Source organism: Chlorocebus sabaeus, chromosome 16 (genome assembly GCF_047675955.1).
Source record: "Chlorocebus sabaeus isolate Y175 chromosome 16, mChlSab1.0.hap1, whole genome shotgun sequence".
In the NCBI taxonomy this organism is placed as follows: Eukaryota; Metazoa; Chordata; class Mammalia; order Primates; family Cercopithecidae; genus Chlorocebus; species Chlorocebus sabaeus.
The window spans coordinates 74,062,803-74,086,525 of NC_132919.1; the positions used below are offsets into that span (position 1 = coordinate 74,062,803).

The window sequence follows — 23,723 nt, forward strand, 5'->3', positions numbered from 1 at the left end:
CCTGAGGATAGGAGTGCAAGACCAGCCTGGCCAACATGGCAAAACCCGGTCTCTACTAAAAAAATTTAAAAATTAGCCAGGTGTGGTGGCACGCGCCTGTAGTCCCAGCTACTCAGGAGGCTGAGGCAAGAGAATCGCTTGAACCCAGGAGACAGAGGTTGTGGTGAGCCAAGATCACACCACTGTACTCCAGCCTGGGTGACAGCGCAAGACCCTGTCTCAAAAAGGAAAAAAAAAAAATCATAGGCAAAAAATGACATTTTAAGTCAGTGCTCAAACACGGGGCCAATTCCTGGAAAATTTTGGAGAAGTAGATTTTAGGTCATATAATCTATTACATACCAGAGGCAGGATCTAAACCTAACTTAAAAACCCATGTTTCCAAATGTACCATAGTTTGGAAGTGCTGTCAGGTCAGACTGCTCAATAAACTTTTGGCAATACTGAAGACAGCATGATGCGACCATCTTTACAATCTCTGCAGCACCTGATAAATGCCTATTAAGTATTTACTAAATTTAATATGGTGCGACCACTTAAAGATTCAGGCCAGACACTAGATTTTCAAGCCTACAGTGTTCAAGAAATAAAACCATCCAAGTGAGGAAGCCATTTCCAACAGGCTGAACCTATAAGGCAAGAAAGAGTTCCTGGTAAGACTTAAGACAGAAATCAGGGATTATAAATCTATAGTTTTATTAAGACAAAAACTGACAGTGTAGTATGAAGTTTACATTTAAACAAAGTTTACACAGAAATCTAACACATGCCTAAAAGGATTTTACAATGTAGCTCTAGATGCAAGTCTAGACAATATCAAGAACTGATGGATCTCATGACTCAAGACAGAGCATTTTGGGTATCAGTTACTTCTTAGGATTTCTTAAAAAATTGTGTGTGTGTGTGTGTTTTAAAGTGAACCACTGCCCAATATGGAAGTTTAATCTTCTCCTGAGACCAAGGCTTTTGAAATCACTAAACTCTTAGATCAATTCAGTGAAACTTGTGCTGTCAGTGACTGAAGCCAACAATGGTTTCAGAGTTCAAAGCTCAAAAAAGAGAACGGCTCCAAGAGTTTTCCCCACTAAGAGCACGGGCCCTTGTCTTTCCCTACTGTCTTATCTCCTCTACCACCCTCTTCCTCTTCCCTAACACCTCAGCCAGTGGCTTGGATGAACAAGCTAATATTTATAACTTCGTTACTGGAAAAGAAAGGGTCTTCTAATTTTATTAGCACCTCTGAGACAGAATGATCTGCTTGTACTGTATACTCTCCAATAAAAGACTTTCCCTCCTCATCAATTTCCATCTCCAAAATGGCAACTTTGGTAACTTATGAACTGGCTTAGTCCTTTGTGGGAACAGCAATAAGTTTAGGCAGGGAACACCTTGGCTTATAGGTTTCAGACATTCACAGCTTTTAAACAGTCTCTCACAGTCCTTATTTATGGTGCCAATGACATTTTTTTTCTTAAGGTAAAATATTCTGGACATAGAAGCAAATCATTAGTTGTCTGTTCTTTTCCATTGCTTCACCATTTCCCCTATCAGGCCCCAAAGGTTAATCAAAGTGATGCTACCCATCTCCCTTTCTCCCCTCCCCATCCCTCCCCCAAATAATACACCAGTAATAGCCAAAGACTACACACATGCTACGCTGTAAAAATGCAGAGTTAACACTATTGGGAAGAAGGCTGTGGGTTGTGGAGATGCTCTTTGAAGATCTACAGTATTTTTTTGCTCTCCCACACACCCAATTCTGCAAGTTTTGTCCTTCATAGAAGGCCCTTTGCTTTTCTCAGCAAAGTGCAGAAAAGGTTGCCTTGAAACACTTATCCCCTTTCCCCTCCACTGGGATGGGTGTGCAAACTATACAGCTTGAAACGGCTTTAAAGCACTTGGGCTGCTGCAGGGCACAGAAACTATACTGGCTCTTCAAAGGACATCTTCTCAAGCCACCTCTATGCTGTCAAGACAAGTAGAACTCCTTCCCTTCCCACTTGAAACCCAGTCAGATGTGACAGGGGCTGGTACTCAGGAGCGTTAATTCTTGTCATCTTTTTTGTCATCATCCTCCGAGGGGTAGGAATGCCACGTCAGCCTTTCCTCATAGAAGGATATGACAACCTGTGGGCACTTGACATTGGCTTCCTTGGCAGGGACCAGGTCAGCCTCATCAGAGTTTTTCCTGCAGAATAAAGCAAAGAGAGACTTTGAGACCAGGTGCTGGTGGTCTATCCTAAGCACTAACCCAGGGGATAGTGCTTTAAAAATAGTAATTTTATAAAATTGGCTAGGGAACAACGAAAATGTGGCCCAAGCAGCATTTACTGGCAATTTTACGTTAAGTGACATCCTCAGAGTTACTCTCCTGTTGAAAATTCCCTCTCGGGATTCGTGTATGTCAAAAGTAAGGTCAATGGACTTAACCGATCACATCTGAACATCTGGGCAAGGCCCCCAGAAGCATGACTCCCTAGATTCTCTGAAGGAAGAGAGGCTATCTAGATTCTTTGAGGGAAGAGAAGATACCACACTCCTCCAAAAGCCATATCCCAGCTGATAAGAACTCACGGAGAAATCCTGGCTTTGTCATAGGATTTTTTTTTTTGAGACGGAGTCTCACTCTGTTGCCCAGGCTGGAGTACAGTGGCGTGATCTCGGCTCACCACAACCTCCGCCTCCTGGGTTCAAGTGATTTTCCTGCCTCAGCCTCCCCTAGTAGCTAGGATTGTAGGTGCACACCACCACGCCCGGCTAATTTTTATATTTTTAGTAGAGATGGGGTTTTGCCATCTTTACTAAAGATATTGGCCAGGCTCATCTTGAACTCCTGACCTCAGGTGATCCACCTGCCTCAGCCTCCCAAAGTGGGATTACAGGCATGAGCCACCACGCCCAGCCTGTAATAGGATTAAATACCACATCTGGCATTGGCCAGAGCAAATGAAGGTGGATACATTTTTGCATAATCGTAATTACACTGACACTTCCAAATGCTATCCTCACACAACTTCCAGGTGCTTTGAAATGATGTTTCAACATTGGGAGGTAGGAAATGAGGGAGCTGTATTTTTCTGAATTTTAAAATGTTTTCAAAATTTGAAAATCATACACATTATAAGGGAATTAGGAGTAAACTCTGAGGCCGGGAGCAGTAGCTCATGCCTATAATCCCAGCACTTTGGGAGGCCAAGGTGGGCAGGCCCAGGAGTTCGAGACCAGCCTGGTCAACATGGCAAAACCCCGTTGCTACTAAAAATACAAAAATTAGCCAGGCATGGTGGCGTGTGCCTGTAATTCCAGCTACTCGGGAGGCTGAGGCACAAGAATAGCTTGAACCTGGGAGGTGGAGGTTGTAGTGAACATAGATCACCCCACTGCACTCCAGCCTGGGTGACAGAGCGAGACTCTGTCTCATTTAAAAAAAAAAAAACAGAAAAAACCCCAAAAACTATTGTCTTCAGGTTACTAGGCATGTCCTAGACAGAAGCAGTAGCATAAGGCAAGCAGGAGACACCTGATGAGATCTCTGACAAAGCACCACCCCAAATCTCCAAAACCTCAACAACAGGAAACCAGAGCCACACAGTCCCATGGAGCAGAAGAGTAAGCTGATAATCTATGTTTCTGAACAATGGACCCGAGAGAATGGGAGGGAAATGGGAATCTGAAGCATGCTGCCATTTGCTAACAGCTGAATAACACGCATTGAGTTAAATTCAGTCATTTCACTCCCTAGAAATATTTACTACTTTTGGAAATATACAAAAATCTCTATTCTCCAGTAAAATAACTTTTTTAAATGTACTTGGTCTTATAGTCAAATCCAGTTTTAACCTGTAGACAGCAGTGGGTCGGCCAGGTGCAGTGGTTCACCTGAAGTCAGGAGTTTGAGACCAGCCTGGCCAACACGGTGAAACCCCATCTCTACTAATAATACAAAAATCAGCCAGGCGTAGTAGCGTGTGCCTATAATCCCAGCTACTTGAGAGGCTGAGGCAGGAGAATCGTTGAACTCGGGGGGCGGAGGTTGCAGTAAACTGAGATCGCTCCACTGCACTCCAGCCTGGGCGAAAGAGCAAGACTCTGTCTCAAAAAAAAAAAAAAAAAAAAAAGATAGTAGTAAGTCAACCAAAGGAGTGCAAATCTTAAGCAATATGGAGATACTACTGTAATTCACACTGGTCACATGCAGAAAAAGTATATTCTAGCTAGACTGAGTAACTCATGGTGTAACTTCTCCCACCCCATAAGCAGCACCTTAAAAATGAACTTTTCTCCTATAGGTTAACAATAAATCAGCTAAAAGAGGGGCAGCTTCAGTAACTGCCTAAGGAATACATAGGAAGAGAATAAGTTAGTTAGTTGTGACTCTGGCTTTCAGTGGTGCTAAAGTTAGGCCCCTCCAGCCATACTGTAAAATAAGATATTAGTACAGACACAAGTTTCAGAGTAAGTTCTGGACTGACAAAAGGACAAAGCTCCACAGACATTGTATGTGTGTGTGTGTATTTTAAAGGACAAAGTTTGTAGAATGCTGCCTTCATTGGCAATGGCTTAGAATTATTCCTTCCTAACTTTAAATACAATGATTGCTATCCACTTTGTGGGGAGAATGAGCAAGAAATAGGAAGAATGGCCTTCTTTTGACAGAGTAGGAAAATTACAGAGATTGCTGGGATAACTATCTTCATTAGGCTGTTTCATGGAGTGTTACTATCACTGGTATTTATACTCATAATGGAAAAAAGCAGGCTTGCTCTATGCTTAATAGCAGTTAAGGAGCCTTGCTGACCCCTGCTGGCTGATCCTGTAATTGCAGAATCTGCACAAATTGAAAAGGATCCAACAATTAAGGACAAAAGGAAGAACTACAAATTCTTTCCTAACCCTGGGAATTTAGCAGAGTTTCTGATTCTGGGGCCAGCCTCATCTTTATTAAGGAGGTGGTAGAAAGAGAGGGTGGTCCAATCACATTTCATTTTTTTCCCCTTTTATTTACCGTAATGAAATGTAATTCCTTCCCACACTCTTTCCACTCTAGATTGTCTCCCACCTCCTAAAAATATGGGCAAAGACCTAAGATTCCTAAGGGCTCCTACCTGTAACTCATGAGTCCAGGTTGGCAGTCAGGCCGAGGGTCACTATCGAAGGACTATGCCATCTTAATTTCACACTTGGGTGATTGGAATTTCGAAGGTCCAGCTCTTTTCCTCTGGCATGAAACCAATGGGAGAAGAAAAAAAACAACCACACAAAGCCACTGGCCGACTCACCATTTCATCAGGAACATGAGCTCTCCACTGGAGTCTGTAGCTCCAATAATCCGCTCCGGCTCCAAACCTCGAGCAAAGCCTCGTGGCTTTTCTGACTGTAAAAACAAGATTGGTAGAACAATTTTATCTATATGGGACTATTATCTAGACTGGAACTATTCCTGTGTCTCTGATTAATGTAATCACAAACTCTTTTCTTTTTTTTTTTGAGACGGAATCTCTGTTGCCCAGGATGGAGTGCAGTGGTGCGATCTCGGCTCACTGCAGCCTCTGCCCCCCGGGTTCAAGTAATTCTCCTGCCTCAGCCTCCTGAGGAGCTGGGACCACAGGTGCATGCCACCACACCCGGCTAATTTTTTGTATTTTTAGTAGAGACAGGGATTCACCATTTAGTCAGGATGGTCTTGATCTCCTGACCTTGTGATTCGTCCGCCTCAGCCTCCCAAGGGGCTGGGATTATAGGTGTGAGCCACTGTGCCTGGCCCAAACACAAACTTTTTTGCCAATATTTCACCAATACCTTGGCTCAAAGTAAGAGAGCTGCTAGAATCCTTTGGAGTGATTATTCATCAATGTCTGAAGCGCATGAGATTTTCCCATATGTGAAAAGGGACATACAGCCCAAACAAAATCAATGTTTACACCTATCTCTTCACTCTCAAAAAACAACTTACTTTAAGGTACTGATTAAGTCAAAATAGCCACCTCACACCTTTAATGATTAAACATTGAAAACCGTTTTTTACAAGAATGAATTCACTGGCCCTTTTATCTGTCCCCAGCAAGTATCCCATTTACTGCTCCTGTACCATGGATAAAAAGTAAGAGATTGGCCGGGCACAGTGGCTCAAGCCTGTAATCCCAGCACTTTGGGAGGCCGAGACGGGCGGATCACAAGGACAGGAGATCGAGACCATCCTGGCGAACACGGTGAAACCCCGTCTCTACTAAAAAGTACAAAAAAACTAGCTGGGCGAGGTGGCAGGCGCCTGTAGTCCCAGCTACTCGGGAGGCTGAGGCAGGAGAATGGCGTAAACCCAGGAGGTGGAGCTTGCAGTGAGCTGATATCCGGCCACTGCACTCCAGCCTGGGCGACAGAGCGAGACTCCGTCTCAAACAAACAAACAAACAAAAAGGTAAGAGATCATGTGGCTTCATGAGAGTACACTCTCACTTTGTAGGCATTAGCCTACCTAAGATGTCAGAACTAAGAAGAGATGGCTGCTAATATCTGGGAAGAAGCAAAACAAAACTACTTTGACAGTAGTTTGAATTGTGGGCCAGTAAAAATTCTTACTTCTTATCCTTACCTCTTCTTTCTTCTTCTTTGGTTTGCTCTCCTCTCCCTTATCTTCAGAATCAGAATCAGCTTTGCGCTTGCCTCCCTCTGATTTATCTGTCTCATGTGCTGTTTTCTGTGACTGCAGAAACTCAGCAATGAGGTCGGGGCAATCCAGGTTTTCTTCTGGCTCCCATGTGTTGTCCTCACTGAAACCAGAGGGCACAGCAAGTCACACTTTCACTCAAAATAAGTATAATCATACTAAGGATAATTGTAAGAGGACAAGAGCTCAGACATCCATGGAAAAGCTGAAATTTCTTGGGGGATGGGGAGGCTTTTTAGTATAAATAGAAAGCTGAGAAACTGGCTTCCTTCAAAGGCAAATGACTTTTATTTGTCAATTTAAATCGGTCTATAGCCACACACAATATTTCTCAGAAATCACTATGGGGTGGGTACAGTGGCTCACGCCTGTAGTCCCAACACTTTGGGAGGCCCAGGTGGGAGGACTGCTTGAGGCCAGGAGTTAGACAAACCTGGGTAACTAAGTGAGACATGGTGGTACATGCCTGTGGTACTAGCTACCTAGAAGGCTGAGGTGGGAGGATACCTTGAGCCTGGGAGGTTGAGGCTACAGCAAGCTATGACTGCACCACTGTACTCCAGCCTGGGTGACAGAGCGAGACCTTGTCTCAAAGGAAAGAACTTTAAAAAAGAAGTCATTCTGCTCTGTATTACAAGCAGTAGGCCATGTTCCTAATTAAACAATAAGCCATGAAGGTGGGGACTGAGTCACACTGTTTCCATCACAGCACTGGAGGTCTCATACATCTCTAGACTCCTGATAAACACCTGGTGGCTACATTTACCTGTGTCAGTGAAACTTACTCTGAGAACCCCTTCCACTTTAGGAGGTACTCCACTTTGCCCTTTACCACTCGACGGTCGAGAACTTTTTCCACCACATATTCCTCTTCCTCCTCTTCTAGCACCTCCTCCACTTTCTTCTTGTTTTGTTTCTTCCCCATAGTGCCCGCCAGCTTTCTGGTGTAAAGGGTGACGCTGCTAAAATGATAAATGAAATAAAAAGGGAATTAGGGAGCACTCTTATTGGTTAGATAATATCTGGATGGTAAGAAAACCAGGGACATGACAGGTGATAATATTATATGCTGCTTACAATAAGTGTGAGGCCTATTCTCACACTCGATACACAATAGTTTTCTGATATGTGCAGTCAGAAAGCTCATAAAACAGCCCCAATTAATCTTACAGCAAAACTTTTTTTTGAGAGACGGAGTCTTGCTTTGTTGCACAGGCTGGAGTACAGTGGCACAATCTTGGCTTACCGCAACCTCTGCCTTCTGGGTTCAAGTGATTCTCCTGCCTCAGCTTCCCAAGCAGCTGGGACTGCAGGCATGTGCCACCAAGCCCAGCTAATTTTTGTAATTTGTTTTTTTTTTAGTAGAGACGGGACTTCACTACGTGTTGGCCAGGCTGGTCTCGAACTCCTGACCTCAGGTGATCCGCCTGCCTCGGCCTCCCAAAGTGTTGGAATTACAGGTGTGAGCCACTGCGCCTGGCCTTCACAGCAAACTTCTTTATTCTTGTGTATCCATTTACAACTTTTATACCCATTCTTTGTAATTTAAAAAGGCTCCCAATACTCCTTTTACCATAAAGCATGGTAGCTAGGGCCACGAGTGCAGGCTCACATCTGCAATCCCAGCATTTTGGAAGGCCGAAGTGGGAGAATTCCTGGAGCCCAGGAGTGTGTGACCAGCCTAGGCAACATAGCAAGACCCCATCTCCACACACACACACACACAAATCTGTAAAAGAGCATGGTAGCTAAAATATTGCATTAAACTCAAAGAAGGCAGGGCGCAGCGGCTCACATTTGTAATTCCAGCACTTTGGGAGGCGGAGGTAGGCAGATGGCCTGAGGTCAGGGGTTCAAGACCAGCCTGGCTAACATGGCAAGACCCTGTCCCTACTAAAAATACAAAAATTCGCCAGTCATGAGCCAGGATCGCATGACTGTACTCCAGCCTGGGCAACAGAGTGAGACTCCTGACCTCGTGATTCGCCTGCCTTGGCCTTCCAAAGTGCTGGGATTAGAGGCGTGAATGACCCCGCCCGGCTCTTTTTTTTTTTTTTTTAAGACGGAGTCTCACGCCAGCCCAGGCTGGAGTGCAGTGGCACAGTCTCGGCTCACTGCAACCTCTGCCTCCCGGGTTCAAGTGATTCTCCTGCCTCAGCCTCATGAGTAGCTGGGACTACAGGTGTGAGCCACCATGCCCAGCTAATTTTTGTATTTTTAGTAAAGACAGGGTTTCACCACGTTGGTCAGGCTGCCAGGCTGGTCTTGAACTCCTGACTTCGTGATTAGCCCATGGTGGCCTCCCAAAGTGCTGGGATTACAGGCATGAGCCACCAAGCCCCGCCCCGCCCTCACCCCCCTTTTTTGAGATGGAGTCTCACTCCAGCCAGGCTGGAGTGCAGTGGCACAGTCTTGGCTCACTGCAACCTCCGCCACCCGGGTTCAAGTGATTCTTCTGCCTCAGCCTTCTGAGTAGCTGGGACTACAGGTGTGTGCCACCATGCCCAGCTAGTTTTTGTATTTTTAGTAGAGACAGGGTTTCGCCATGTTGGCCAGGCTGGTCTCAAACTCCTGACCTCAAGTGATCCACCCGCCACAGAATCCCAAAGTGCCGGGATTACAGGCATGAGCCACTGTGCCCAGCCGAGTTCTCTTGTTCTTTATGCACTCTTTTCTGAATTGAACTTACAATTCACAAATTTCGTGTTAACTTATTGTATTTAGTTTATTTAACAACTTTTCTTTTTTGAGACAGTGTCTCTATCACCTAGGTTGGAATGCAGTGAAGTAATTATGGCTCACTGCAGCTTTGACCTCCTGGGCTCAAGTGATCCTCCTGCCTCAGTCTCCTGAGTAGCTGGAACCACAGGTGTATGCCACCATGCCTGGCTAACTTTTTAAATTTTCAGTAAACACAAGCTCTCACTATGTTGCCTAGGCTTGTTTCAAACTCCTAGGCTCAAGTGATCCTCCCGCCTCAGCCTCAAGTACTGGGATTACAGGCATGAGTCATCACACCTGGCCTCCAATTTATTTCTAAAAACTAAGGAAGAGTCATAAAAATGCCAGAATGACCATGGAATTCTAAACTGGAACCCTGTAATAATCTGGAAAACAAGTGTGGGGAAAACAGAATTGTAGTTATCAAAGATAATAGAATCTGAGTTTACTCCTTTATAAAATACATCATCAAGCTGGGTAACATCTAAGAGTTTTTCCAGTGTTGAAATTTTAGTCCTTCATCTTATAAATCTTACAAATCTATTTAGTCCTTCATCCAAATTTCACTTTTTTGAGGGAGGGGGACAGAGTCTCCCTCTGTCACCCAGGCTGCAGTGTAATGGTGCTATCTCGGCTCACCTACGCCTCTAGGGTTCAAGCGATTCTCATGCCTCAGTCTCCTGAGTAGCTGGGACTACAGGTGCCCACCACCAGGCCCGGTTGATTTTTGTATATTTAGTAGAGATGGGTTTTCAGCATGTTGGACAGGCTGGTCTCCAGTTCCTGACCTCAAATGACCTGCCTGCTTCGGTTTCCCAAAATACTGGAATTAACAGGCATGTGCTACTGGACCCAACTCTGACTTCTGACAGACTTAAAGACTTAAAGATTACCAATTTCTGTCAGTAGATGGCGCTATATCAATGAAACAAAATTGATCAACAAAACTGGCCAAAGAATTACTTGGATGGCAGGTAATCCAAGACAAGGAAGAAAGAGTTACTTCTCTGCTTGAGTTTTCTAAATACTATAAAACTGGCATGTATGGACAGACTGCATGTAGAAAGAGTCCATCTACAAGGCCGGCTGTGGTGGTTCACGCCTGTAATCCCAGCACTTTGGGAGACCAAGGCAGGCAGATCACAAGGTCAGGAGTTCGAGACCAGCCTGGCCAATATGGTGAAACCCCATCTCTACTAAAAACATAAAAATTAGCTGGGTGTGGTGGCGGGCGCCTGTAGTCCCAGCTACTTGGGAGGCTGAAGCAAGGGAATTGCTTGAACCTGAGAGGCGGAGGTTGCAGTGAGCCGAGATCGTGCCACACTGCACTCTAGCCTGGGCGACAGAGTGAGACTCTGCCAAAAAAAGAAAAAGAAAAAGAGTCCATCTACAGACTACGTGAAATATAATAAGCCTTTCACATGTATCAGGATCATTGTTATGAATCAGCTGTATCATCTACAGATGCTTTATAGTCTCAGAAATAAGAGTATATTCCCACATCTGCATCTATGAATAATGCTGACTTAACGTTTGGTAACTAGAAAATTCTAGATACTGTGTGGAATACTAGATATTAAGGAGAATAAGAAATGTTCCCTGCCTTCCTGAAGCTTAATGTCTAGTAAGAAATAATTTAGATACTACTTCTACCAAAGGTATTCTGAAATCTTGCAGGGTGGCACAGAATTTTTCTGAGGTCCTTTTAGTGTGGCTGAAGACAACACCCACCCCTTGTCCACACAGTTCTGCACTCTAAACACACATCAGTGTTAAGAGCTCATATACCAGTCTGAATAACATGGAGAAACCCCCATCTCTACTAAAAATACAAAAAAATTAGCCATGTGTGGTGGCACATGCCTGTAATCCCAGCTACTTGGGAGGCTGAAGCAGGAGAACTGCTTGAACCCCGGAGGCAGAGGTGGCGGTGAGCTGAGATGGCACCACTGCACTCCAGCCTGGGAAACAAGAGCAAAACTCTGCCTCAAAAAAATAATAATAAAATTTAAAAAGAGCTCATATAGCTATCTTTTCAACACTCCTCCTCTCCATTTACTCACTGCTACAGACTCTGCTTTCCTTCTCTACCCAACCCCTTGTTGTCTTTTAGAGAAAGTTCCAGATAAGTCTTCCTTTCCTTCTGTTACTAAACAGACTAACCAGTGGATTGCATGTAATCTTTGGCTAATTCTTGGCTAGCTTTATTGTGCCTATGATTTAGGGGCATGTGCTTCTTCCTGGAGGGAGACGCTTTCAGGTTTTCAGAATTCTGATTGCCCAATGACAAGTGTTATTTTATGAGAAAAGAAAAATCTAACTTTCCTCTTGGATAAATGCAGTGTTTTCTCCCAAGAACACATGCTACTCTTTGCTTGCTTCCTTTCACTGTCAGTTGAAGGGGTGGCAAGATTCACTATCAGTCTTTGGTTATAGCACAGGGAAAAGTAAACTGACAATCACCTTTAGGTACAAGGCTACCACAACACCTTTTCTCAACAGAAAGGAAGGAGTGAGTCATGGACTGTCTAAAATCAGTAACTGGGCCAGGCGCAGTGGCTCATACCTGTGATCCCAACACTTTGGGAGGCTGAGGTGGGTGGACTGCTTGAGCCCAGGTGTTCAAGACAAGCCTGGGCAACATAGCACGATGCTCTCTCTACAAAAAATTGACAAATTAGGCTGGGCGTTGTGACTCACACCTATAATCCCAGCACTTTGGCAGGCTGAGGCGGGCGGATCACCTGAGGTTTGGAGTTCAACACCAGCCTGGCCAACATGGTGAAACTCCATCTCTACTAAAAATACAAAAATTAGCTGGGCTTGGTGGTGCGCACCTGTAAGCCCAGCCACTCAGGGAGCTGCGGCAGGAGAATTGCTTGAACCCGGGAGATGGAGGTTGCAGTGAGCTGAGATCATGCCACTGCACTCCAGCCTGGGGGACAGAGTAAAACTCTATCTCAAAAAAAAAAAAAAAATTTTACGAATTAGTCAGGTGTGGTGGTGTGTGCTTATAATCCTAGCTACTTGGGAGGCTGAGGTGGGAGGACTGCTTGAGCCTAGGAGTTTGAGGTTATAATGAACTATGATAGTGCTACCAGACTCCAGCCTGGGTGACAGAGCGCAATCCTATCTCCAAACAAAATAAAGCACACCGCCCCCCAGCTAAACGCCCCCCAAATTCAATTATTGTCCTCTAATAGCCGATCTCCCAAGTAATTAAAGGCACTCTATCACTATGGCTTCAGAATTCACAGCTATTTGAGGATCTGTATTATTTACATTAATAATTATATTTGTCTGAGGCCGGGCGCGGTGTCTCACACCTGTAATCCTAGCACTTTGGGAGGCTGAAGTGGGCGGATCACGAGGTCAAGAGATCATTCTGGCCAACATGGTGAAACCCCATCTCTACTAAAAGTACAAAAATTAGCTGGGTGTGGTGGCGCTCGCCTGTAGTCCCAGCTACTTGGGAGGCTGAGGCAAGAGAATTGCTTGAACCCGGGAGGCGGAGGTTGCAGTAAGCCGAAATCGCGCCACTGCACTCCAGCCTGGTGACAGAGCGAGACTCTGTCTCAAAAATAAATAAATAAATATTTGTTTTAGAAAAATAAACTCCATTTTTTTGAAAAGTTTAATCTATTTGTTTACTTAGAGACTAGGTTATGAGACGGCCTAATTGTTATATTTTCAATAGAGAAGGGTTTTCGCCATGTTGCCAACGCTGGTCTCGAATCTCTGGACTCAACCATGTTAGCCAGGATGGTCTCGATCTCCTGACCTCATGATCCGCCCTCCTCGGCCTCCCAAAGTGCTGGGATTACAGGTGTGAGCCACCACGCCGAACCTCTTTATCTGTTTTTTAAAGACAGTCTTGCTTCATCACCCAGGATGGAGTGCAGTGGCACAATCAAAGCTGACAGCAGCCTCAACCTCCTGTGCTTAAGTGATCCTTCCAGCATACCCAGCCAATTATTTTTTGTAGAGATGGGGGTCTCACTGTGTTGCCCAGGCTGGTCTCAAACTCCTAGGCTCAAGCAGTCCTTCTGCCTAGGCCTCCCAAAGTGCTTGAATTACAGGTTTGTGCTACCGATCTCTGCCCTCTCTACTGATTTTGACAGACAGCTTTCTTGAAACCCTAGAGAACTAATTGTAAACAAAAAAAACACGTTGGGAAGGTTGACTGGGAATCTCCAGTAATCCAGTCTCTGGATGTAGATGCTCTGGGATGAGCCAGTAAAGAAAGCTGAGGAAGAAGCAGGGATCTGTTTTCTATAACTTCTTATTTGAGTTGTTCTTAAGACAATACTTAAAAAGTAAGTAAAGGGCTGGGCTCAGTGGCTCATGCCTGTAATCCCAGCACTTTGAGAGGCTGAGGCAGGCAGATCACTTGAGGTCAAGAGTTCGAGACCAGCCTGGCCAACATGGTGAAATCTTGTCTCTACTGAGAATATAAAAAAATTTAGCTGGGCATGGTGGTGGGCGCCTGTAATCCCAGCACTTTGAGGGGCTGAGGCAGGAGAGTCACTTGAACCCAGGAGGTGAAGGTTACAGTGAGCCGTGATCGCTCCATTGCACTCCAGCCTGGGCAACAAGAGTGAAACTCTGTCTCAAAAAAAAAAAAAAATGAGTACAGATCAAAGTCATGAGAATGCTTTACTTTAGATTTCCCCATCTGGGGGTTTTCTTTACCTAACAATTATGCCATTCTATGACTCTTCCTCTCTGAGGCCATGCTAATTAATGATAAAGGGAGAAGAACCTAGCAGTAGGTAGAGATCAGTTAGAAGCTATGCTGACCCTTTCGGCTCACAGCAGAAGGATCAGGTGGATAATAGTCAGTGCTGTCTTATTTTTTGGCCAGATCTCATGCCTGTAATCCAGCACTTTGGGAGGTCGAGGCAGGTGGATCATAAGGTAAGGAGATCGAGACCATCCTGGCTAACACGGTGAAACCCCATCTTTACTAAAAATACAAAAAATTAGCTGGGTGTGATGGCGGGCACCTGCAGACCCAGCTATACTCGGGAGGCTGAGGCATGAGAATGGTGTGAACCCGGGAGGCGGAGCTTGCAGTGAGCTGAGATCATACCACTGCACTCCAGCCTGGGTGATAGAGCAAGACTCCATCTCAAAACAAAAAAAAACAAAAAAAAAAAAAAGGAAAAATGACCTTTTCATTTTATTTATTTTTCTTTGAGACGGAGTCTTGCTTTGTTGCCCAGGCTGGAGTGCAGTGGTGCATTCTCAGTTCACTGCAACCTCCACCTCCCAGGTTCAAATGATCCTCCTTCCTTAGCCTCCCAAGTAGCTGGGACTACATATGCATGCCACCACTCCTGGCTAATTTTTTTTGTATTTTTAGTAAAGATGTGGTTTCACCATGTTGGCCAGGCTTGACCTCAAGTAATCTGCTCACCTCATCCTCCCAAAGTGCTGGGATTACAGGCGTGAGCCACCGTGCCAGGCAATTTTATTTTTTTCAATGACACAATTATCTTTTTATTTTTTTGAGACCGAGTTTCGCTCTTGTTGCCCAGGCTGGAGTGCAACAGTGCAATCTCGGCTCACCACAACCTCCACCTCCTGGGTTCAAGCGATTTTCCTGCCTCAGCCTCCCAAGTAGCTGGGATTACAGGCAAACACCACCATGCCCAGCTAATTTCGTATTTTTAGTAGAGACAGGGTTTCTCCATGTTGGTTAGGCTGGTCTCGAACTCCCAACCTCAGGTGATCTGCCCGCCTCAGCCTCCCAAAGTGCTGGGAATACATGTATAAGCCATCATGCCTGGCCAATTGCCATTTTCTAAATTCCACCCACACCCCCATTGTCAGGGGTACCTAGTGGCCTTTCCAGAATCCTGTTACACAAACTGGTTTGTTGTACCTTCTTGGCTCTTCCTAAATTCAGTCCTACTTAATTTTTAGCTTTTTCTGGTCAGTAAGTAGTTTTCTAGCTGCTTTCTGACATCTCTTCTCTACTTGTCTTTTTCCTATTTTTCTTGTCTCTTTAAAAATCTTATTGACCAGGTGGTGTGGTGGCTCACGCCTGTAATCCTAGCAATTTGGGAGGCCGAGGCGAGTGGATCACTTGAGGTCAGGAGTTCGAGACCAGCCTGACCAACATGGTGATACCCTGTCTCTGCTAAAAATCAAAAAAATTAGCTGGGTGTGGGTAGTGGGCGCCTCTAATCCCAGCTACTCGGGAGGCCGAGGCAGGAGAATCACTGGAACTTGGGAGGCAGAGGTTACAGTGAGTGGAGATTGTGCCATTGCACTCCAGCCTGGGCAACAAGAGTGAAACTCCGTCTCAAAAAAATAAAATAGGCCGGGCGCGGTGGCTCAAGCCTGTAATCCCAGCACTTTGGGAGGCCGAGATGGGCGGATCACGAGGTCAGGAGATCGAGACCATCCTGGCTAACACGGTGAAACCCCGTCTCTACTAAAAAATACAAAAAACTAGCTGGGCGAGGTGGCGGGCGCCTGTAGTCCCAGCTACTCGGGAGGCTGAGGCAGGAGAATGGCGTGAACCCGGGAGGCGGAGCTTGCAGTGAGCTGAGATCCGGCCACTGCACTCCAGCCCGGTTGACAGAGCGAGACTCCGTCTCAAAAAAAAAAAAGAAAAAAAAATAAAATAAAAATCCTTTGACCATTACTTGTGTGAGATTTTCAAAGGGAGTAGACCCATGTGGTTCAACCAGCCATGTTTATCTTCAAAGTTTCACGGAAGTATCTAATAATAGTGAGTGCTTATTACGTGCCAGGTACTATTACAAACACTTTACTCATTTATTTAAAAAATTTTGTTTAGATACAGGGTGTTGCTCTGTTGCCGAGTACAGTGGCCTGATCACAACTCACTGCAGCCTCGATCTCCTGGGCTCAAGCTATCCTCCCAAGTAGCTGGGACTATAGGCTTGTACCACCAAATCTGGCTATTTTTTTCCATTTTTTTTGGTGGAGACAAGATATTCCTATGTTGTTCAGGCTTCTCTTTCTTCTTCTTTTTTTTTTTTTTTGAGACGGAGTCTTGCTCTGTCGCCCAGGCTGGAGTGCAGTGGTGTGATCTCAGCTCACTGCAACCTCCGCCTCCCAAGTTCAAGGGATTCTCCTGCCTCAGCCTCCTGAGTAGCTGGGATTACAGGTACGTGCCACCACATCCAGCTAATTTTTGTATTTTTAGTAGAGATGGGTCACCATGTTGGTCAGGCTGGTCTCGAACTCCTGACCTCGTGATCCATCCGCCCACCTCAGCCTCCCAAAGTGCTGGGTTTACAGGTGTGAGCCACTGTGCTGGGCCCCAGGCTTCTCTTAAACTCCTGGCCTCACACAATTATCCCGCTTTGGCCTCCGCAAGTGTTTGGATTACAGGTGAACCACAGTGCCCTGCCTACTCATTTATTATTTACAGTACTCCCAAGAGTTACTAGTTGAAGCTAGTAACTGAGGAGACTGGACTACAAACGTGGGAGTGTGGCTTTACAGTATGTACTCAAACCTCAGTTTGAGATCCTCAGTTGTCCTACTTAGCCAACTCGTATGGTTTATATCACAGTATTATAAAGAAAAAAATCTAAAATTGACATAATTTTTACCTAAACATTTGCTGAGTCTGCTATAAGATTCCTAGAAAAATAATACATTTGCATTATACTTTACAGTTTACAAAGTGCTACCGCATTATCTCATTTAATCTTCAAAACCATCCTGTGAAATAAGCCATTCAGATGTTATCTCTATCTCACAAATAGACCAAATTTAGATGAAATAAATCACCTAAGGTCACACAATTAAACAGAGCATAGCACTTCAGTAAGGCCATCTAGCAAGGCTAAGTTAAATGCCCTGTTGAACACATAAAACTAGCAGCTAGGCTGGGCGCAGTGGCTCATGCCTGTAACCCCGTCTCCACTAAAAGTAAAAAAAATCTCCGGGCGTGGTGGCGGGCGCCTGTAGTCCCACCTACTCGGGAGGCTGAGGCAGGACATGGCGTGAACCTAGGAGGTGGAGCTTGCACTGAGCTGAGATCGCACCACTGCACTCCAGCCTGGGCAACAGAGCAAGACTCTGTCTCAAAACAAAACACCCAAAACTTGTTTATAGCGTCCCAAGAATCCAGGAACAGTGTAAATCTGAATCAAGAGTAATTAATTCATAGCTCAATTTTAAAAGAAAGAGTACTGTTGTGATTTTCCTCACCCACCCTCCACCCCTGCACTGAGGAGCTAGAAAATGTAAAGAAGGAACAATGCTACTTGACTGCAGAAGGCAGTAACGTAACAAACACAAGCTTAGGCATTTCATTTTGCTTTGAAATAGTTTGTACTATGGAAGGGTACAAGATGGCTTCGAGAAGCCAGTGTGGCCACAGCTCTTGGCTGCCACTATAAACATGAACTATGAAGTGCTACGCTAGGAACTTCCACGATTCTGATTTCTTGCCAGTTTGAAAAACCAAATTATCAATGTGAGGCCATGGTAACACCTACAGACCTAGGAAACTAAACCAGTAGGGTTTCTAGTTAAATGTTAAGGTGAAGCATTTAAAATGTTGGTCAGGGTCAGGCACGATGGCTCACGCCTGTAATCCCAGCACTTTGGGAAGCCAAGGCAGGCGGAACACCTGAGGTCAGGAGTTTGAGACCAGCCTGGCCAACACGGTGAAACCTTGTCTCTACTAAAAAATACAAAAATTAGCTGGGCGTGGTGGTGCACATTTGTAATTGCAGCTACTTGGGAGCCTGAGGCAGGAGAATCACTTGAACCCAGAAGGCGGACGCTGCAGTGAGCCGAGATCACATCACTGCACTCCAGCCTGGGCTATAGAGTGAGTCTCTGTCTCAGATATAAATAAATAAATAAATAAATAAATAAATAAATAAATAAAAATGGCCGGGCGCGGTGGCTCACGCCTGTAATCCCAGCACTTTGGGAGGCCAAGGGCTATAGAGTGAGTCTCTGTCTCAGATATAAATAAATAAATAAATAAATAAATAAATAAATAAAAATGGCCGGGCGCGGTGGCTCACGCCTGTAATCCCAGCACTTTGGGAGGCCAAGGCAGGCGGATCACGAAGTCAGGAGATAGAGACCATCCTGGCTAACATGGTGAAACCCCGTCTCTACCAAAAATCCAAAAAATTAGCTGAGCGTGGTGGCAGGCGCCTGTAGTCCCAGCTACTCAGGAGGCTGAGGAAGGAGAATCAGGTGAACCTGGAAAGAAGAGGTTACAGTGAGCCCAGATCGCACCACTGCACTCTAGCCTGGGCAACAGAGTGAGATTCCATCTCAAAAAAAAAAAAAGAAAAAAAAAAAGAATTCAGAGGAAAGCAAACTCTGAGTCGAGAACCTTCACCTCTGTGAGAATCAGAATCACCTATGGAGTTTAGAAATACAGATGCCTGCCCAGATGCGATGGCTCACGTCTGTAATCCCAGCACTTTGGGAGGCGAGGTGGGTGGATCACGACAAGGTCAGGAGTTTAAGATCAGCCTGGCCAACACGGTGAAACGTCCATCTCTACTAAAAATACAAAAATTAGCTGGGCATGGTGGTGTGCGCCTGTAATCCCAGCTACTCAGGAGGCTGAGGCAGGAGAATAGCTTGAACCCGGGAGGCAGAGGTTGCAGTAAGCCAATATCGTGCCATTGCACTCCAGCCTGGGCAACAGAGTGAGACTCCATCTCAAAACAAAACAAAACAAAACAAAACAAAACAAAACAAAACAAACAAAAAAACACGCTGGGCACAGTGGCTCACGCCTGTAACTCCAATACTTTGGGAGGTCAAATCAGGTCAAGACCATCCTGGCCAACATGGCGAAACCCCATCTCTAGTAAAAACACAAAAATTGTCCGGGCATAGTGGAACACGCACCTAGTCCTAGCTACTCGGGAGGCTGAGGCAGGAGAATCACTTGAACCAGGGAATCGGAGGTTGCACTGAGCTGAGATTGTACCACTGTACTCCAGCCTGGCAACAGAGCAAGACTCAATCTCAAAAACAAAAACAAAAAAAGGAAGAAATACAGATGCCTAGACCCTACTCCACAGAAAATACATCAGGAAGTGGTGTTTTTAAAGCAGTATTTTCATTTTTTCTAATTAAAATCGTATATTAACATTCGATTACAAAAATGTATAATGTGGCCAGGTACAGTGGCTCATGCCTGTAATCCCAGTGCTTTGGAAGGCCAAGGTGGGCGGATCACAAGGTCAGGAGTTTGAGACCAGCCTGGCCAACATAGTGAAACCCCATCTCTACTAAAAACACAAAAAGTTACCTGGGCGTGGTGGCAGGCGCCTGTAATCCTAGCTACTTTTGGGAGGTGGAGGCAGGAGAATTGTTACACCGTGGGAGGTGGAGGTTACAGTGTGCCAAGATCGCGCCACTGCACTCCAGCCTGGGCAACAGTGGGAGACTCCATCTCAAAAAAAAAAAAAAAAAAGTTCAGGCCGGGCGTGGTGGCTCATGCCTGTAATCCCAACACTTTGGGAGGCTGAAGCGGGTGGATCACGAAGTCAGGAGATCAAGACCATCCTGGCTAACACGGGGAAACCCCGTCTCCACTAAAAGTACAAAAAAATCTCTGGGCGTGGTGGCGCATGCCTGTAATCCCAGTTACTCAGGAGGCTGAGGCAGGAAAATCGCTTGAATCTGGGAGGCGGAAGTTGCAGTAACCCGAGATCACACCACTGCACTCCAGCCTGCGCGACAAGGCGAGACTTCATCTCAAAATAAATAAATAAATAAAGAAAATAAATACATAAAATTTTTTTACTTTTGAATTTTTTTCTTTTTAAAAATACTTAAAAATGTGGACTGCTTCATGAATTTGTGTGCCATCCTTGCACAGGAGTCATGCTAATCTTCTCTGTATCGTTCCAATTTTAGTACACGTGCTGCCTAAACAAGTACCAGTTTACCCTTTTATACAATGCAATGTATCTTTGACATTATTCCATAAAGATCTCCATCCCTAATAGCTGCCATAGCATTCCATTGTATGGTTTCCTTTTTTTTTTTTTTTTTAAATTATGAAGAATACTGTTTTGACATTGGCAGTGAGCCAAAATCGCACCACGGCACTCCAGCTTGGGCGACACAGCAAGACTCTGCCTCAATAAAAAACAAAACAAAAAAAACCCCAAAACTTGCTTATAGTGTCCCAAGGAATCCAGGAACAGTGTAAATCTGAATCAAGAGTAATTAATTCACAGCTTAATTTTAAGAGCTGGCATCTGCATCTTTCTTTCTTTTTTTTTTTTTGAGCTGGAGTCTCACTTAGTCGCCCAGGCTGGAGTGCAATGGCGTGATCTCAGCTCACTGAAAGCTCCGCCTCCCAGATTCACGCCATTCTCCTGCCTCAGCCTCCCTAGTAGCTGGGACTACAGGCGCCCGCCACCACGCCTGGCTAATTTTTTTGTATTTTTAGTAGAGACGGGGTTTCACCGTGTTAGCCAGGATGGTCTCGATCTCCTGACCTCATGATCTGCCCATCTTGGCCTCCCATAGTGCTGGGATTACAGGCGTGAGCCACAGTGCCTGGCCAGGCATCTGCAGCTTTCGAAGCTCCACAGGTGATTTTGATGAACATACTTGGATAAAAGCTACTGCTATAAGAGGATTGGCAAAAACCATATTCCTCAAGTGAAATTACACACATTACTGCAGACATAAGTCAGTTCTCGGGGCCAGGCGCGGTGGCTCAGGCCTGTAATCCCAGCACTTTGGGAGGCCGAGGCAGGCGGATCACCTGAAGTCAGGAGTTCAAGACCAGCCTGACCAACATGGAGAAATCTCGTCTCTACTAAAAATACAAAATTAGCTGGGCATGGTGGCACATGCCTGTAATCCCAGCTACTAGGCGAGGCTGAGGTAATCACTTGAACCCGGGAAGCAGAGGTTGCGGTGAGCTAGGATCGTGCCATTGCACTCCAGCCTGGGCAATAACAGTAAATCTCTGTCTCAAAAAAAAAAAAAAAAAAATCAGTTCTCATAGTTCGCTAGAATACGGGTGAACATTTTATTTTCTCCATTACGTTTAGAATAACGATGAAGCAGTAAGGGAAGTAACAACTGATGTGCCTGAAAACAAAACCTCCTGCATATCACATTCAACACCATCCAGTCTAGATCTTTGTTGTACAGCAATGAAACTGGAAGAGCACTGCTTAAAAGATCCTCAGCATCCCTTTCACCAGAAGAAAGGTAACAGGAGCACCAGAAGCATGATTACGGTTGCTGTGTGGTCTGCTTCCCAGTGAAAGACCTGTTTAACCAAACACCAAGATAATAAGCAAAACACAACTGTCATGATTCCAAGCCTTGGTCCCTAATACCTTTCACTTCTCTGACCTCTCAACTTTATGTCTATAGGTAGTCACATATAGTTACTGTATAACTCAGTTTCTTCATCTGTAAAACAGACTTAATGACCCTCATGGGATAACTGAGAGGTTAGCTTTTTTCTTTTTTTTTTTTTTTGAGACGGAGTCTTGCTCTGTCGCCCGGGCTGGAGTGCAGTGGCCGGATCTCAGCTCACTGCAAGCTCCGCCTCCCGGGTTTACGCCATTCTCCTGCCTCAGCCTCCTGAGTAGCGGGGACTACAGGCGCCCGCCACCTCGCCCGGCTAGTTTTTTGTGTTTTTAGTAGAGACGGGGTTTCACCGTGTTAGCCAGGATGGTCTCGATCTCCTGACCTCGTGATCCGCCCGTCTCGGCCTCCCAAAGTGCTGGGATTACAGGCTTGAGCCACCGCGCCCGGCAGCTTTTTTCTTTTTTGAGACAGAGTCTTGCTCTGTCGCCCAGGATGGAGTCCAGTGGCATGATCTCGGCTCACTGCAAGCTCCGCCTCCCGGGTGGCTGGGACTACAGGCGCCAGCCACCACGCCCGGCTAATTTTTTTGTATTTTTAGTAGAGACAGGGTTTCACCATGTTAGCCATCCTGGTCTCGATCTCCTGACCTCGTGATCCGCCCGCCTCAGCCTCCCAAAGTGCTGGGATTACAGGCGTGAGCCACCACGCCTGGCCGAGAGGTTAGCTTTTATGACCCCTGGCATTAATTATTTATATATTTGCACATACACTCTACAGTCTTCATTATACACTGCTTAAGCAGTATATATTCAGAGATAGCTCTCTGAAACCCAGTACACTTGAGAAAAACTCAATGAGAAAACAACATTTTTATCCTATAGATCTGGCTGAAATTCATGACTCGGTTTCTCCAAAGAGCAGAGCAGTTCCAGAAAACACTCAAGAAGAACCCAGATATGGCTACCATGAACGAACCAAGAACTACAAAACAGAGAAACCAAGATCTTATTTCTGGAGGACTGAGACAGAAGAGCTGCCAGAAACAGAAATCACAATACATATACCTGAAGTGCAGGAATTTCTTGTGCTTTTTCGTTTATCTGGCCCAGGGAGGAGAATAAAGTCACAAAGTTTGTGTAATAAATGGCAAAAGGAGGCCAGGCACGGTGGCTCACACCTGTAATCCCAACACTTTGGGAGGCCGAGGTGGGAGGATCACCTGAGGTCAGGAGTTTGAAACCAGCTTGACCAACATGGTGAAACCCCATCTCTACTAAAAATACAAAATTAGCCAGGCATAGTGGCACATATCTGTAATCCCAGCTATTCAGGAGGCTGAGGCAGGAGAATCACTTGAACCCGGGAGGCGGAGGTTGTAGTGGGACGAGATTGTGCCACTGCACTCTAGCCTGGGCAACAAGAGTGAAACTCTGTCTCTAAACAAATAAATGGCAAAAGGAATTTACCTTCGGAGGAGTAAAGGAAGGAAGTACATTCTGGATACAAACAGAAAATTTTAACAAAATTTATTTGTGACAAATTTTTTTTTTTTTTTTTGAGACGGAGTCTCGCTCTGTTGCCCAGGCTGGAGTGCAGTGGCCGGATCTCAGCTCACTGCAAGCTCTGCCTCCCGGGTTTACGCCATTCTCCTGCCTCAGCCTCCTGAGTAGCTGGGACTACAGGTGCCCGCCACCTCACCTGGCTAGTTTTTTGTGTTTTTTTAGTAGAGATGGGGTTTCACCGCGTTAGTCAGGATGGTCTCCATCTCCTGACCTTGTGATCCGCTCGGCCTCCCAAAGTGCTGGGATTACAGGCTTGAGCCACCGCGCCCGGGCAATTTTATATGTTAAATATCTTCCAATTCATACTTTTTTCTAGCCCCACTGCTACTGCTCTATTCCAAGCCACCATCATCTCTTGCATGGATAACTCCTGATCCAATGCATTTTCAACAGTAGCCAGTGATTTCAAAATGAAAACCTATCTCTTCACATCATTATCTATGGGCATTTGAGCTGAA

The 23,723-nt window shown here is 45.3% G+C and overlaps 1 protein-coding gene and 1 non-coding gene across 3 annotated transcripts in view; both read right to left on the bottom strand.

Moving 5' to 3' along the window:
* Positions 1-672: 672 nt before the first annotated feature.
* Positions 673-23,723, bottom strand: part of CBX1 (chromobox 1) — a 41,510-nt gene continuing 18,459 nt past the window's right edge. For both annotated transcript variants that reach the window (XM_073005389.1, XM_008012990.3), the window contains 4 exons: positions 7,450-7,626; positions 6,590-6,767; positions 5,280-5,374; positions 673-2,188 (listed from right to left, as the gene is read on the bottom strand). In XM_073005389.1, the coding sequence (XP_072861490.1) occupies positions 2,044-2,188; positions 5,280-5,374; positions 6,590-6,767; positions 7,450-7,626 (595 nt within the window). In that variant the 3' untranslated portion in view covers positions 673-2,043. The remainder of the gene's footprint in view (positions 2,189-5,279; positions 5,375-6,589; positions 6,768-7,449; positions 7,627-23,723) is intronic.
* LOC119622255 (U6 spliceosomal RNA) lies at positions 20,196-20,302 on the bottom strand. The gene has a single exon (XR_005238918.1). It is a non-coding gene; the product is annotated as a U6 spliceosomal RNA (small nuclear RNA).